Consider the following 16,360-nt stretch of genomic DNA (forward strand, 5'->3'; position numbering starts at 1 on the left):
TTTTTTTGCTTTTAATTTTTTTATTTTCGCGTGTTTTATATTAATCAATATATTCAATGACATGAACCACTTTAAAGGTAGAGGTAAAGGGTGCGGACACTTGACTCTAACACTTGGCTCACTGCTGAGCTCGAGTCTCCTCTCAGGATGAGAGGGTTTAGGCCAATAGTCCACCACGCTGGCCCAATGCGGATTGGCAGACTTCACACACGCAGAGAATTAAGAAAATTCTCTGGTATGCAGGTTACCTCACGATGTTTCTTTCACCGTTTGAGACACGTGATATTTAATTTCTTAAAATGCACACAACTGAAAAGGATTCGAACTCACACTCCTCCGGAATCGAAGGCAGAGGTCATATCCACTGGGCTATCACGGCTCTAAGATGGGTTTTGAGTTGATATAATTAATTGAATTTTCTGACGGCCTCCGTGACGCAGAGGATTTAGGTACAAGATGGAGGTCTTGGGTTCGATCCCCGGATTGATTGAGGTTCTCTTAATTGGTCTAGGTCTGGTTGGAGGCTTCAGCCGTGGCTAGTTACCACCCTACCGGCAAAGACATACCGCCAAGCGATTTAGCATTCCGGTGCAATGTCTTGTAGAAACCGAAAGAGATGTGGATTTTCATCCTCCTGACAAGTTATACCGTTTCTTTCACAATTGCATCATCACTTACCATCAGGTGAGATTGTAGTCATGGGCTAACTTGTACAGAATATAAACAAAGTGTGAGTCAGCTCCGACGCACGAATGGTGTTTACTCTTTCAGATCGACTGTCTAAATAGGTGTATGTTGTCCCGCATACACTATGTACGTCTCAATACTTACGCCTGAAAAGTGAAAGGTGCGCAGAATAGGTTGCGCATTAAAAACGTAACGCTGTCATTCGTTCATCGAATGTTACTGTCCATATAAACTAATATAATAAAGCTGAAGAGTTTGTTTGTTTGATTGAACGCGCTAATCTCAGGAACTACTGGTCCGATTTAAAAAATTCTTTCTGTATTAGATAGCGCATTTATCGAGGAAGGCTATAGGCTATATATTATCCCCATATTCCTACGGGAACGGGAACCACGCGGGTAAAACCGGCGTCAGCTAGTATAACATATTTTTTCATAGTGAGGGCTAAATATGAAAAATCGTTTCTAGGTAACCTCAAATTCAAATGAATTTTGAAGGGGAATCACCTATTCCCGTAGAATTAAAAAATCTATTTTTGAAATCGCAGTTTTTTTTAATAGACAATCTAGCTCAGTATCATTAATACTTCCACGAATGTGTTGTTTCTAAATCTAATAGGCCTGTGGCAGCCATACATGCTACATTTGCGTTACCAGACGTCCCGATTTTGGCGGGACGTCCCGCTTTTTTAACCCCTACGCAAAAAGAGCGGTGTTCTAAGTTTGTTTGGAATTAAAGATCCCGAACGGATGAAGCGATTTCAATTTAGTTTTTTTTTGTATGAAAGGTGATTAATGTGCGAGTGTTTTTAGACATGTTTGATGAAAGTCGGTTGATCCGTTTATAAGTTGTGGTGAAAGTTGTGAAGAATAACCGAATGTCTGCAAATATACTCGAGTGGGGTCTCAAATGAAAGCGCACTGAAAGAGAATATTGATGACTTAATCGAGAGTGTAATTAATAATTTCATGACCTTCGGAGGTTTTTCAAAATATTTAATTTTATTATAACAAAATTAAATATACCGCGCGGGGCAGGCTCAGTCCCGCTTTTTGGGAATAACTCTGCTGTGCTTGCAGAGTACCTACTGAGAATTCTCAGACTATTGTTTGAAACGCCATAGTATACTGATTAACTAGCGGACGCCCGCGAAGATGTCCGCCCTTAGACGATCTCTAATTTAATCCGGCCCTCTTGTAAAATCCGTTCTTAGTGGACGTCTACTAACTGTAACTAAACTACCTCCCTGCCAAATTTCATCTTTGTGCGTCAAGTGGTTTTCGAGATGAATGACCTTTCGCATTTATATCATCATCATCATCATTATCAAACCATATTCGGCTCACTGCTTAGCTCGAGTCTTCTCTCAGAATGAGAAGGCTTGGGTCAATAGTCCACCACGCTGGTCCAATGCGGACTTCTTTGGTATGCAGGTTTCCTCACGATGTTTTCCTTCACCGTTTGAGACACGTGATATTTAATTTTTTAATATCACTAGGCTATCACGACTTTTTATTAAATAAATAAAAGTGGCAAGTCTGACTGCGTCAGGCTATTTGTTCAAATGTCCGTGTAATCATTTGTTAAGCTTAAAATCAAGATCCGTGAAAAATAATGTTTTTATCTCATCGCATCACTAGTGGACCAAGAATTAAAAAAAAAACTGATTGAACCATAAGGTCATACACTCATAGAGTTCATAGACTAAAACGTGGACAATAGAACGAAAGACTGTGTTAGCTAGACCTTCTTCATTTTTAACCCTCGACGCAAGAAGGGTTTTGTAAGTTTAACGTGTCTGTCAGTCAGTCTGTCTATTTAAATCAAATGAAATCAAAATTTATTTATTTCAAGTAGGCTCAGTTTACAAGGACTTGAAACGTCAATTGACTATTGGTAAAGATTCTACCACCGGTTCGGAAGGCTTCTGCTGAGAAGAAACCGACAAAAAACTCGATAATTGTTCTTTTTAATAAAAATCATACAGTATTATAATTTACAATTTATGACAACATTACAATTTCTTATAGTTTTACTTTCTGTGTGAAGGTGGAAGCTGATCCAATGGCCTCCAAGCATATTTATCTTTAAGGAACTCATCAATGTTGTAGTAACCTCGACTAAGTAAATGTTTTTTAACACATTGCTTAAAGCTATGCATTGGCAGGTCCATCACAATCTTGGGGATCTTGTTATAGAAGAGTACACCCAAACCGCCATTCAAATTTATGAATTTTTCATCCTCCTCCTAGCCTGCTTCCATCTTAGATTGCATCATCACCATCAGGTGAGATTGTAGTAGTAAGGGCTAACTTGTAAAAAATAAAAAATAAACTTTTCATTCGGTATTCAGGTGGGTGAATTTCGTCATAAATTCGAACCCCCTAGAAGGCTTAGGGGCTTAGCTTTAGCAAAATGTAGAAGATCTGGCTATGTCATATTAGTCCACAAATAAAAAAACGTTTAAGGAAATCTTAGCAAGTTTGAAGTAGCTCTTCATTACTTGTTGGTAAAATTCTTTTCCTCATTTTTTGCCGACCAAGTGAACAAAGCTGGCTGTTGTGCTGCATACAGCTTTGTTATTTGTGTTGCTAAATAATCTATACTTATAATAAATCTGTAGAGAGGTCAATTCTGTACATGAAATATTTTTCCAAAATAACTATCAGGGGGGATTAGTGATCGATACTGATGCCAAAAATGCAATAAGTAAAATTTTTGTCTGTCTATATGTTCGTTATAGAAACAAAAACTACTCGACGAATTTAAACCAAACTTAGTACAATTATTCTACATACTCCTGGGCAGGTTATAGTATACTTTCATCACGCTACGATCAATAGGAGCAGAGCAGTGAAGGGAAATGTTGGAAAACGGGAGAAGTTACTCCATTTTTTAGGCTTCCGTCGCGTGTGCAGCCTTAATGGTTAAAGCTACATAGAAATCATGTATGACGGAAATGTTCTTCTTAAAATTATATAAAAAATATAACAGCATATATATGTCTATCTTTTATGGTTGACTCACAATAACACGTGTAACTCCCGATAGCTTAGCATTTTGGAGCTTTCTGATTATATTTGTCTACTCTTACGTTTGTAACACATCACTTACTCTAATTAAAAAAAGTTAACATTATTACCTATTCAATAAAAAATAATCATATAAATCGGTAAAAAAACACCAAAGTTATACATGAAATACGCTAAGATATCGCGCGTGAATACGAAATAATGCTATAAGGATTAGTTTGTAATAAAAAGGCGGATAAATAAAGTGGTGCAACCTTAATACGCAGGGGCAGGGCAGGGGTAGTGTAGGGATAGGGTAGAGGTAGGATAGGGGTAGCTGGAAGATTACATCGACTTTCACGCGGACGAAGTCGCGGGCGTCCGCTAGTCTATACTAATATTATAAAGCTGAAGAGTTTGTTTGTTTACTTGAACGCGTTAATCTCAGGCACTACTGGTCTGATTGGAAAAATTCTTTCAGTGTTAGATAGCCCATTTATCGAGGAAGGCTATGTCTTATCCCCGTACTTCCATCTTAGACTGCATCATCACTTACCATCACGTGAGATTGTAGTCAAGGGCTACTTGTAAAGAATAAAAAAAAAAAGATAGACAAAAACTGACGGTTTCACCATACGCTCCAATACTCTACGTGACCATAGACTATAGAATATTCAATAGATTTTTTTCTCATTACTTTACTTAGATTAGGTACTTAATGAATCGATCCGAAAAAAGGTTACAAATGACCTGAAAATGTGGTTCATAGCCTCGCTAGTGACCGTGACGGGGTCAAGAATACTTTTGAACTGAGTGCTTGTGAAGCGAGTCCATCACGATTAAACTAAAGAGACCTTAAGAGAATTAACTATACTTAAAATAAATAATATATAGAGAGGTCAATATCTATCAGCGGGTGATTAGTGATCGATACTGATGTCAAAAAGAGGTTTGGTCCGAGAAGAGCTTACAAAAACTCAGCCAATGTTTTTTTTACCTTTACAAACCTATCTAAAACTATAAAAATAGGAAATATCCCCCGATTTTGAAACATTATTTATTGGTGTTCCGCTCCAGTTGGTCTTAGCGTGATAGGGTGAGATTTCCCCCTACAATACCACAAACTTGATCTCTTTATAATAATACTAGCTGACGCCGCGCGGTTACACCCGCGTGGTTCCCGTTCTCATAGGAATAGGGGGATAATATATAGCATATAGCCTTCCTCGATAAATGGGCTATCTAACACTGAAAGAATTTTTCAGAAAACATTTTTTTTTTTATTCTCTACAAGTTGACTACAATCTCACCTGATGGTAAGTGATGATGCAGTCTAAGATGGATACGGGCTAACTTGTTAGGAGTAGGATGAAATCCACACTCCCTTCGGTTTCTACACGACATCGTACCGGAACGCTAACGCTTGGCGGTACGTCTTTGTCGGTAGGGTGGTAACTAGCCACGGCCGAAGCCTCCCACCAGCCAGACCTGGACCAATTAAGAAAAAAATTCAATGGGCCCAGCCAAGGATCGAACCCAGGACCTCCGTCTTGTAAATCCACCGCGCATACTACTGCGCCACGGAGGCTGTTGAGACCTACATATCATATCTTTATCCAGAAAATATGGCTGGTGGGAGGCTTCGGCCGTGGCTAGTCACCACCCTACTGGCAAAGACGTACCGCCAAGCGATTTAGCGTTCTGGTAAGAGGTCGTGTAGACAGTAGAAACCGAAACGGGCGTTGATTTTCATCCTACTCCTAACAAGTTATTAGTTAACTCTCTTTAGTCAGATTGCATCATCACTTACCATCAAGTGAGATTGTAGTCAAGGGCTAACTTGTAGAATAACAAAATAAATAAATAAATAAAATATGGTTGAGTTAAAACGGCCTCCGTGGCGCAGTGGTATGCGCGGTGGATTTACAAAACGGAGGTCCTGGGTTCGATCACAGCTGGGCACAGCTTCTTAATTGGTTCAGGTCTGGCTGGTGGGAGGCTTCGTGGTGATTTAGCGTTCCGATGTCGTGTAGAAACCGAAAGGTGTGGATTTTCATCCTCCTCCTAACAAGTTAGCCCGCTTCCATCTTAGATTGCATCATCACTTACCATCAGGTGAGATTGTAGTCAAGGGCTAACTTGTAAAGAATAAAAAAAAAAAGAAACCGGAAGGTGTGTGGATTTTCATCCTCCTCCTAACAAGTTAGCCCGCTTCCATCTTAGACTGCATCATCACTTACCACCAGGTGAGATTGTAGTCAAGGGCTAACTTGTACAGAATAAAAAAAACATGTAATTTATTCGCAAAGTAAAAGTGTCAATGCATATCAGGTCCTGATATGAATTTAAATTATGTATTGGGTTTTACTTCTTGGCAGTTTTTATCTTGCAGGTTTTAAGGATAATGATACTAAACTAAGTACCTACTTTACATATTATCCTTGTTTTAGCCGATATCAAAAAATTAAGTAACGCATACCTAATATCTCAACATCATCATTACAAACTCATATTCGGCTCACTGTTGAGCTCGAGTCTCCTCTCAGAATGAGAGGGATAAGGCCAATAGTCCACCACGCTGGCCCAATTCGGATTGGCAGACTTCACACACGCAGAGAATTAAGAAAATTCTCTGGTATGCAGGTTTCCTCACGATGTTTTTCTTCGCCGTTTGAGACATATGATATTTTATTTCTTAAAATGCACATAACTGAAGATTTGGAGGTGCATGCCCCGGACCGGATTCGAACCTACACCCTCCGAATCGAAGGCAGAGGTCATAATCCACTGAGCTATAACGATTCCCTACCTAATATCTATCTAAATAATATTTTAGTTTGTTGCCTTAGCAATATTAGCCTATTTTACCCATTTCCCGTTACCCGTTAGAATATAGTGACACGTTACTCACAAATAACGTGGTTTTCGGGTGGTAAAAGAATTTTTCCAAAGTCGGTTCAGTAGACCTCTCTAATCAAACTCAAAACTCAAAGTTCATTTATTTCAATTCTACTAATAATAATTATAATTTAATGGTGATAATTAAAGTCGAAAACTTAAAATTAAAGTTACGAGGGTTCCAAACGCGCCTTTTTCCGAGAAGAGTCCAAAACAAACTTTGCTAAGGTTTATTATTTTTTTTTGTTTATCACCATTTTATAAAATTATCTAGAACCACGAGTAAGTGCACAGTCAAGTACACAGAATTCATTCAGTAGTTTCAGCGTGACTTTAGGTAACAAATAATACTGACAGACAGACAGTCAGACAAAGGTACAAGGAAAACTTTTAGACACATAGAATGACCAATAATTTAAAATATAACTATGCATATCGTCGTCATCAACCCATATTCGGCTCACTGTTGAGCTCGAGTCTCCTCTCAGAATGAGAGGGATAAGGCCAATAGTCCACCACGCTGGCCCAATGCGGATTGGCAGACTTCACACATGCAGAGAATTAAGATAATTCTCTGGTATGCAGGTTTCCTCACGATGTTTTCCTTCACCGATTGAGACACGTGATATTTAATTTCTTAAAATGCACACAACTGAAAAGTTGGAGGTGCATGCCCCGGACCGGATTCGAACCCACACCCTCCAGAATCGGAGGCAGAAGTTATATCCACTGGGCTATCACGGCTCTGACTATGCATATAAATAGGTATATTTGTCATTTTCATTAATCGTGTCATCGAATTTCAAAGGTAACAGAATTATCCCAAAAACTTGGGCAAATGGAATTAATTTTGGGCAAAACAAAGTTGAGAACCAATGACACATACCCTTGATCTATGGTATTCTTTGGGCAACGTCTTTTTTTGCTGTCTCGGCGTTTTTACAAAAGTACCTACTTCACTGTTCGATAAACTATATTGTTGTTACATTAAAATTGACAAGGTTACGCCGACTGCAGTGGCGATATGACGTCTGTTTAGGAATAAATAAATAAACACTTTACTTATAAAATAAAGTTTAGTAATAAAACTATGAAACAAATCAGTGCTAAATGCTAATATTTCTGAACTGAATATTTAGGCAGGACAGTGAATGAAATGTTTGTTTTTTTTTTAAATAAGTGATAATTTCTAAACTTTGATTTTAATTAAAAAGTGAATGTTAATAATATTCTAGTACCTACGTGAGATTTTTTTTAAATATTTCAATCGAATCAATTAATCGATTTTAGTTGTTCTATTTTCAAATTGTGTTGGAAAATAATGTGTGAATGCAAATTTATTTGACATGAAAAAAATGTAACAATTGTTTAAAAAAAGTAACAATTTATATATTTTTTTAAACAGTATTTTTTTTTTAATAACAAAAACAATGGAATCATGCAGCTACAAGGAGGTGAAAAGTGTCGACTTCGTGCAAAAAGAAAACGAATCGATAAAATCCGTTCTGAAGCAGGTAAGAATATTTTTTTTTTTAGTAAAAAGTAATTGATTTTTTAACAGATTTAAAAAGACTTGAAATGGGAAACCTCCTTCTTTTTTTAAAAGTCGGTTAAAAAGGAGGATGATCTCATTTCGGTGCGTATGTATTTTTTTTTTTAATTTATGTTGTTATGTTTTGAAATTTTATAATCCTTTTTATTTCTCCATCCATACCATACCATCCTTGACTATTTCACCTGATGGTAAGTGATGATGCAATCTAAGATAGAAGCTGGCTAACTTGGAGGAGGACTTGCTTGGAGGAGGATGAAAATCCAAACCCCTTTCAGTTTCTACACGACATCGTACCGGAAAGCTAAATCGTTTGGCGGTACGTCTTTGTTGGTAACTAGCCACGGCCGAATCCTCCCACCGGAAAAAGTGTTTGCAGTTCTAGAGCCTATTTAAAACATACAAACAAAAATCAAATATTTACTTTACATTAGTATAGCTAGATAGATAAATAAATATTTATTGTCTATGCACAGATTGTAACCACAAATTAACAAGTTATCGATATTGTAAATCACACCGCAAAACTATATTTATCTATCTATATAAGGAAAAAGAATCTCGGATATATTGTTGTGTGTAATTTTATTAGAATTTAATGACGGCTTGATAATGATTTGATCATTATTACTGAATATAATTGATCTGTCATGTCTTGTTTGTATTTATTAGAGCAATAACAATGATATTAAATACTGTTAGATGTGTTACTAGGTCATTTAAAATGAGGTAAACTTTCAACTACCCCTACCCTACCCCTACCCTACCCCTACCCCACCCCTACCCTACCCTACCCACACCCTTACCCTACCCCTACCCTACCCCTACCATACCCCTACCCTACCTTTACCGTACCCCTACCCTACGTTGAAATTTTTCCTGAATTTTCTTTGCTATAAACCTCCCGGAGCCCGAGACCTTTTCAACGAATGCAAAACCGTGGAAATCGGTTCGTGCGTTCTGGAGTTTTTATAAAAAGTATCCTATGTCCTTCTCCTGGCTCTAAACTACCTCCCTGCCAATTTTCAGCAAAATCGGTTCAGCCGTTCTTGAGTTATAAGTGGAGTAACTAACACGACTTTCTTTTATATATATAGATTTATAAGCAGTTCGATAGTATTTTTTACGGATAGAAGATACAAATTGCTATTGACAAAATAATTTTCAGAATTCTTAGAAACCGCATTAATTATATAAATATTTATTTTTGTTTCGCTCCCTTGTCTACAAATTAAAAATAGACTATACAGTAAAAGTGTTCAAAACAGCCAATAAAAACACCTGGAATTAAATTTATATCCGGTGTAAGCTGTCAATGTCATGTAATATTGTCAAATGTCAATAAGGCACAAGTTAAAAAGTAACATTAAATCGTAGACAGAGAAGCATTAAACAAAAAAATTCTTTAAATTGCTTTAAAAACGCCATAAACGAACGCTACTACGCGAAGATCACTGACAATCTGTCATGGTGTGAGTTACGAGTATGTTGCCATGATAAAAATTCCTAATTAATGTTGTCAGCTAATGAAAAAAAAACATTTATGACGGCCTCCGTGGCGCAGTGGTAGGCGCGGTGGATATACAAGACGGAGGTCCTGGGTTCGATCCCCGGCTGGGCCGATTGAGATTTTCTTAATTTGTCCAGGTCTGGCTGGTGGGAGGCTTCGGCCGTGGCTAGTTACCACCCTACCGTCAAAGACGTACCGCCAAGCGATTTAGCGTTCCGGTACGATGCCGTGTAGAAACCGAAAGGGGTGTGGATTTTCATCCTCCTCCTAACAAGTTAGCCCGCTTCCATCTTAGACTGCATCATCACTTACCATCAGGTGAGATTGTAGTCAAGGGCTAACTTGTAAAGAATAAAAAAAAACATTTTAATTAATTAATTTAAAAAAATGCGGTTTCTAAAAATATTTTTGCTGTCGGTTTTAAGCCCTAAATATCACGTTCTTTTAAGATAAAAATAATTTGTTCTGTTAAGTTAACACTCGGAATAAAGGTCCAGCCTCCATACAAAATTGGGACTTGTCCTTTATAGTTGTGGTCAACAACGAACGTTATTTAAACAAATAATACCCGAATATCGTCTACAATGTCGAGTTGTGTGTCCAGGAAGTGTAAAAACTATATATACATAAATATATAAGGGAATTAAAGACGAAATTGTGCATGTGTGCGCTTAGTATTGTAGCCTATTATTCGGATCACTTTTTGCGTTGATTTTGTAGGGACGTAACCGATCTATAGTATAAAATTATCATTGGCTATAGGTATTTGTTGGATCGTGAGTGATTTTGCGTAGAATTTAAGTATACCTCTTGTGAATTACACACCTGACTGGCTCGCAACTTGACCAGCGTTGTCGTCCCGATTTTTTCATTATCAACCCATATTCGGCTCACTGCTGAGCACGAGTCTCCTCTCAGAATAAGAGGGGTTAGGCCAATAGTAGGTACCTACACCACGCTGGCCAAATGCGGTTTGGCAGGATTCCTCACGATGTTTTTCCTTCACCGGTTGAGACACGTAATATTTAATTTCTTAAAATGCAAAACACGACAAGCGGACTTCCCCGACTTCGTCCGCCCTTAAACCTCTTTAATCCAGCCCTTACAGTAGCATCGCTGTAAAAATGGAGTAACTTCTCCCGTTTTCCCAACATTACCCTTCACTGCTCTGCTCCTATTGATCGTAGCGTGATGAAAAGTATACTATAACCTGCCCAGGAGTATGAAGAATAATTGTACCAAGTTTCGTTAAAATCTGTCGAGTAGTTTTTGTTTCTATAGACATACAGACAGATAGACAAAAATTTTACTGATTGCATTTTTGGCATCAGTATCGATCACTAATCACCCGCTGATAGTTATTTTGGAAATATATTTCATGTACAGAATTGACCTCTCTATTATTATAAGTATAGATTAAGATATTGGTAGAACTACAAAACAAACCTAAGAATTATAAGCGTTTTGCAAACCTAAATAACTAGGTTGCTTGCGTAAGGGTTTTCAAATAGTTTAGTAGGTATCTAGCATAGTATCAATATGTCATCAACGCATGTATGTGATTTTACCGACGAAAACAGAGAGAAGGTTAATAATTTGACGTGAATACGTTACCGTTAAATTTTAACGTTAGTATAAAATCTCACTCGCGATACTGCAATCTGTCGATAGGTATATTTTTATGTGTGTAGTGTCCGTTTCCTTAATCTTAAGGGGATAAAGTATAGCTCATGGCACTCGCAGACAACGTGGCTTTCTAGTGGTAAAAGAATTTTCAAAATCGGTACAGTAGATCCAGAGATTACCCCTACAATGCCACAAACTATAACTCTTCACAATATTTTAAGTTAGCGGACGCCCGCGAGTTCGTCCGCATGGAATTCAGTTTTTCACAAATCCCGCAGGAACCATGGATTTTTCCGGGATGAAAAGTTGCCTATGTGTTAATCCAGAGTGAAATCTATTTCCATTCCAAATTTCAGCCAAATCGCTTCAGTTGCCGCAGCGTAATGGAGGAACAAACATACACACAAATTTTCGCCTTTATAATATTAGTGTGATACCCGTGCGAAGCCGGGGCGGGTCGCTAGTTATACTTATAAACCTTCCTCTTCAATAACTCTATCTATCAAAAAAAGCCGCATCAAAATCCGTTGCGTAGTTTTAAAGATTTAAGCATACGTCCTACTTCCTACTAATATTATAAACGCGAAAGTTTGTATGGATGTTTGGATGTTTGTTATTCTTTAACGCCGCTACTACAGCAGCGATTTGGCTAAAATTTGGAATGGAAATAGATTTTACTCTGGATTAACACACAGGCTACTTTTTATCCCGAAAAAATCCATGGTTTCCCGAGATTTGCGAAAACTGATGATTTTAATGATATGAATGTTTGTTACTCTTTCACGCCTCGACTACTGAACCGAATTAGCTGGAATTTGGTATTGAGATATATTATAGCCTGGATTAACACATAGGCTACTTTTTATCCCGAAAAAAATCATGGTTCCCGAGGGATTTGTGAAAACTCTGTCTTATACGTAGTGATTACGGGACACCCTGTATGTTGTTCACAGATCTTCATAAGCAGTGCAGTATGGGCGCAGTTCTTCATGGGCGGGATGTGCGTGGGCGCGCCCACGGTGTTCATACCGCAGATACGGAAGGAGGCCAACTCTACTGTCATCGATGAGGAGATGGGCTCTTGGCTGTGTGAGTTTTTCTTCTTTCTTATCTGCTATTCAGGCATCGGCGGATTTATAAAGAAGAATGGCTCAGGGAACTCAGGTATATCCCCGTATTTAAATAAGGATCTGGTTAAATCATCATCATTGACGGCCTCCGTGGCGCAGTGGTATGCGCGGTGGATTTACAAAACGGAGGTCCTGAGTTCGATCCCTAGCTGGGCAGATTGAGATTTTCTTAATTGGTCCAGGTCTAGCTGGTGGGAGGCTCCGGCCGTGGCTAGTTACCACCCTACCGGCAAAGACCAAGCGATTTAGCGTTCCGGTAGGATGTCGTGTAGAAACCGGACTTGTTAGGAGTGTGGATTTTCATCCTCCTCCTAACAAGTTAGCACGCTTCCATCTTAGACTGCATCATCACTTACCATCAGGTAAGATTGTAGTCAAGGGCTAACTTGTGAAAAATTAAAAAAAAACCCAAATTCGGCTCACTGCTGAGCTCAAGTCTCCTCTCAGAATGAGAGGGGTTAGGCCAATAGTCCACCACGCTGGCCCAATGCGGATTGGCAGACTTCACACACGCAGAGAATTCAGAAAATTCTCTGGTATGCAGGTTTCCTCACGATGTTTTCCTTCACCGTTTGAAACACTGGTTCTGGTTATATAAATCGCTTGATACATTTTTTTATCACTTTTCTAGGGCAAAACGTCCCCCCTTAATTCAGCCGCCCTAGGCTCCAGCCTACTTAGCCTTCTGGGAAATCCACGACTGGGGGGTGAAAGTGGGGAAGAACAACCGAATGTCTGCAAATATACTCGAGTGTGGTCTCAAATGAAAGCGCACTGAAACAGAATGTTGATGACTTGATCGAGAGTGTAATTAATAATTCCATGATCTTCGTGGGTTTTTCAAAATATTCAATTCCACCGGTTCGGAAGCTCACGTTTGTCCATTGAGATATTTTCTAAATTAGCTTTGGTATGTTCGGCTTGTTAGGCTGACACACCACTGTATATATACAGTCGTCGTCGTCGTCATCAACCCATATTCGGCTCACTGCAGAGCTCGAGTCTCCTCTCAGACTGAGAGGGGTAAGGCCAATAGTCCACCACGCTGGCCCAATGCGGATTGGCAGACTTCACACACGCAGATAATTATGATAATTCTCTGGTATGCAGGTTTCCTCACGATGTTTTCCTTCACCGATTAAGACACGTGATATTTAATTTCTTAAAATGCACACAACTGAAAAGTTGGAGGTGCATGCCCCGGACCGGATTCGAACCCACACCCTCCGGAATCGGAGGCAGAGGTATATATCCACTGGGCTATCACGGCTCCATATATACAGGCATATATACAGGGTGTCCCGTAATTAATGGATAAAACGCAAATGGCAGATACAATAGATATATACAATAGATAGATACGCCTAATTATCTAAAACTAATTTAAATTGTCTTCTAAAAATCCATAGGGTGACCAAATTATATTTTTTATTTCGGATTTTTCAATTTTTTCCATCTTGAATTTCAATGATGTAGTTTTCCATCTGCGGGTTATCCATTAATTACAGGACTGCTTTTGCTTCAGAAAAAAAAAAACTTCTCTCTACTAACTTGAAATGGTACTTCATCCCCACTAACTAAGACTACTAAATACTAAATAATGCAAGACTAGTGAAAAATATGTTTTTAAATATTAATTAATTTGTCATTACAGTTTCAACCAGCGGCTTCGCGATGTACCCTTGGCTGATAGTCCTGCCATTGTTCACCAAACGCTATGGAAGGAAGCTACCACAGATCATCACAGCTCTAGCGTCTATGGTCATATTCATCATACTCTACTACAGCCAGAATGTCATCCAGATCCTCATATCCGAAGTCCTTCAAGGATTCCTTTACGCTGGGAATGTGACAGTCAGGATCCTGATTGTAACAGATTATACGTCACCTAAATATCGAGGCATTTTCTTGGCAATCAAATCAGCTAGCTTCTTCTGGGGTATATGGGTTGCCAATGCGATTGGCACTTTTTTCTATTGGAAGAACATTGCAATACTTGGTTTTATATGTGCTGCCTATACCTTGAATGTTTTACTATGGCCAGAGTCTCCGTATTGGTTGGCAAGTAAAGGTCGTTTTGAGGAATGCAGGAAATCTTTCAGATGGATTCATGGTATTAATGTCACATCAGAGAAAGAGTTGAAAGAGTTAATAAAAGTGCAAACAGAGAGAATTAGAGTTGAGAATGAGTATGGGAAAATTGGTTTTGTAGATATGGTTAGGAGTAGCGAGTTTTATAAGCCTTTGTCGTTGTCAGCAGTCGCTATAATACAGTATCATTTTTCGGGTAAAGTTGTGTGTAGTTTGTACATTTTGGATATTTTTAAGAATATCACAGCAGATGAGTGGTCAGCGTATATGGCCATGTTGATTTTGGATGGCGTAACAGTTTTTGGGATGTACGTTGGTTCGTTTTTGTCTAGAATATTGAAACGGAGGACGTTGTACATGACTTGTTCCTTCACAGGGATAACATTTCTGTTTACAATATCCTTGTATCTGTTTTTGGTTAGATTAAGCATTTTAGGGGAGAACCATTTTGTTACAATTGCATTACTGTGTCTTTATTCTATTTCTATTAGTTGTGGACCTTTAATTTTATCTATTTCGTTGTATGGCGAGTTAATACCGCAGAAGTTTCAAGCTATATCCTATATGTTAGTGTCTTTAACGTTCGGTATTTTCTATTCTGTTTTAATTAAAGTGTCTCCAAGTATTTTTAGGACATTTGGTATAGATGGCACGTTTTTGTTTTATGCTATAACATGTGGGTTATGTACTTTGTATTTGTTCCTGTATTTGCCTGAAACTAAGAACAAAACGCAGCAAGAAATCGAGGCATATTTCAAAAGTAAGGATGAAGTTCAGAACGACAACACCTCTGTTGTATTGCTTCCGAATAAGGTGTGATTTTTTGCTGTAGTATTTGTTTTTTAGGGTTCCGTAGTTCATAAGGAAACCCTTATAGTTTCGCTATGTCCGTCTGTCCGTCCGTCCGCGGACTATAACTATTAGAAAGCTGTAATTAAGCATGAGTATGAACATTAAAAATGTGAACAAAGTCGTAAAATTAAATCTTGTAAAATATTTTTTTAGGGTACCTCCTCTTATGTAAAGTGGGGATAAATTTATTTTACTCGTTTATCTCATAGTGTGGGATATAGTTAGTTAAGGTATAAAGATATAAGGGGTTTTTAGCACTATTTTTCGATTTACGGTACCGTTTGTAAAATATTAAGGTTTTAAGAGCTATTTTTTGTTAGATTCAAGTGTCCCGTCTCCCCCTCTACCAGCTAACGGTTTGTTTACGGATAATAGGATATATATAATGCGATTTTATGAAAAACTATAACAACTAGGTAGTAATTGCTATTTAAAGATAATCGATTAACAAAAATTGCATATTAATTCCGTTGTTAATTAAATAGATTTTTTTTTTATTTTTATTCTTTACAAGTTAGCCCTTGACTACAATCTCACCTGATGGTAAGTGATGATGCAGTCTAAGATGGAAGCGGGCTAACTTGTTAGGAGGAGGATGAAAATCCACACCCCTTTCGGTTTCTACACGGCATCGTACCGGAACGCTAAATCGCTTGGTGGTACGTCTTTGCCGGTAGGGTGGTAACTAGCCACGGCCGAAGCCTCCCACCAGCCAGACCTGGACAAATTAAGAAAATCTCAATCTGCCCAGCCGGGGATCGAACCCAGGACCTCCGTTTTATAAATCCACCGCGCATACCACTGCGCCAAAATAATAATGTTGTAAGTAAGTTATCTCAGACTCTATTAAAACTAAAAAGCTAAAATTTGGCATGGTTATATATTAATTAATTAAGTCTTTATAATGGCATAAAGAAAGTATGAAAAAAGCCTTTTGGGGTTCCTTCCCTACATGTTATGTGAGGCGAGTTTTTCCTTTTTCCATAGTGTGTAATAGTGATAG

The 16,360-nt window shown here is 38.3% G+C and overlaps 1 protein-coding gene across 1 annotated transcript; it reads left to right on the top strand.

Annotated features, from left to right (window-relative positions):
- Nucleotides 1–7,379: 7,379 nt before the first annotated feature.
- On the top strand, nucleotides 7,380–16,360 carry LOC112055955 (facilitated trehalose transporter Tret1). Its single transcript, XM_024096255.2, has 3 exons — nucleotides 7,380–8,110; nucleotides 12,238–12,373; nucleotides 14,069–16,360. The coding sequence occupies exons 1-3, from the start codon at nucleotides 8,027–8,029 to the stop codon at nucleotides 15,322–15,324; spliced, it is 1,476 nt and encodes a 491-aa protein (XP_023952023.2). The 5' UTR covers nucleotides 7,380–8,026; the 3' UTR covers nucleotides 15,325–16,360.

Source organism: Bicyclus anynana, chromosome 27 (genome assembly GCF_947172395.1).
Source record: "Bicyclus anynana chromosome 27, ilBicAnyn1.1, whole genome shotgun sequence".
In the NCBI taxonomy this organism is placed as follows: domain Eukaryota; kingdom Metazoa; phylum Arthropoda; class Insecta; order Lepidoptera; family Nymphalidae; genus Bicyclus; species Bicyclus anynana.

Bases quoted from the DNA above. Each gene is read 5' to 3' on its own strand.
- LOC112055955 (XM_024096255.2), top strand. From the start codon at position 8,027: ATGGAATCATGCAGCTACAAGGAGGTGAAAAGTGTCGACTTCGTGCAA. The intron at 8,111-12,237 runs GTAAGAATATTT...TGTTGTTCACAG, and splicing joins TAAAATCCGTTCTGAAGCAG to ATCTTCATAAGCAGTGCAGT. The intron at 12,374-14,068 runs GTGAGTTTTTCT...TTGTCATTACAG, and splicing joins GGAGATGGGCTCTTGGCTGT to TTTCAACCAGCGGCTTCGCG.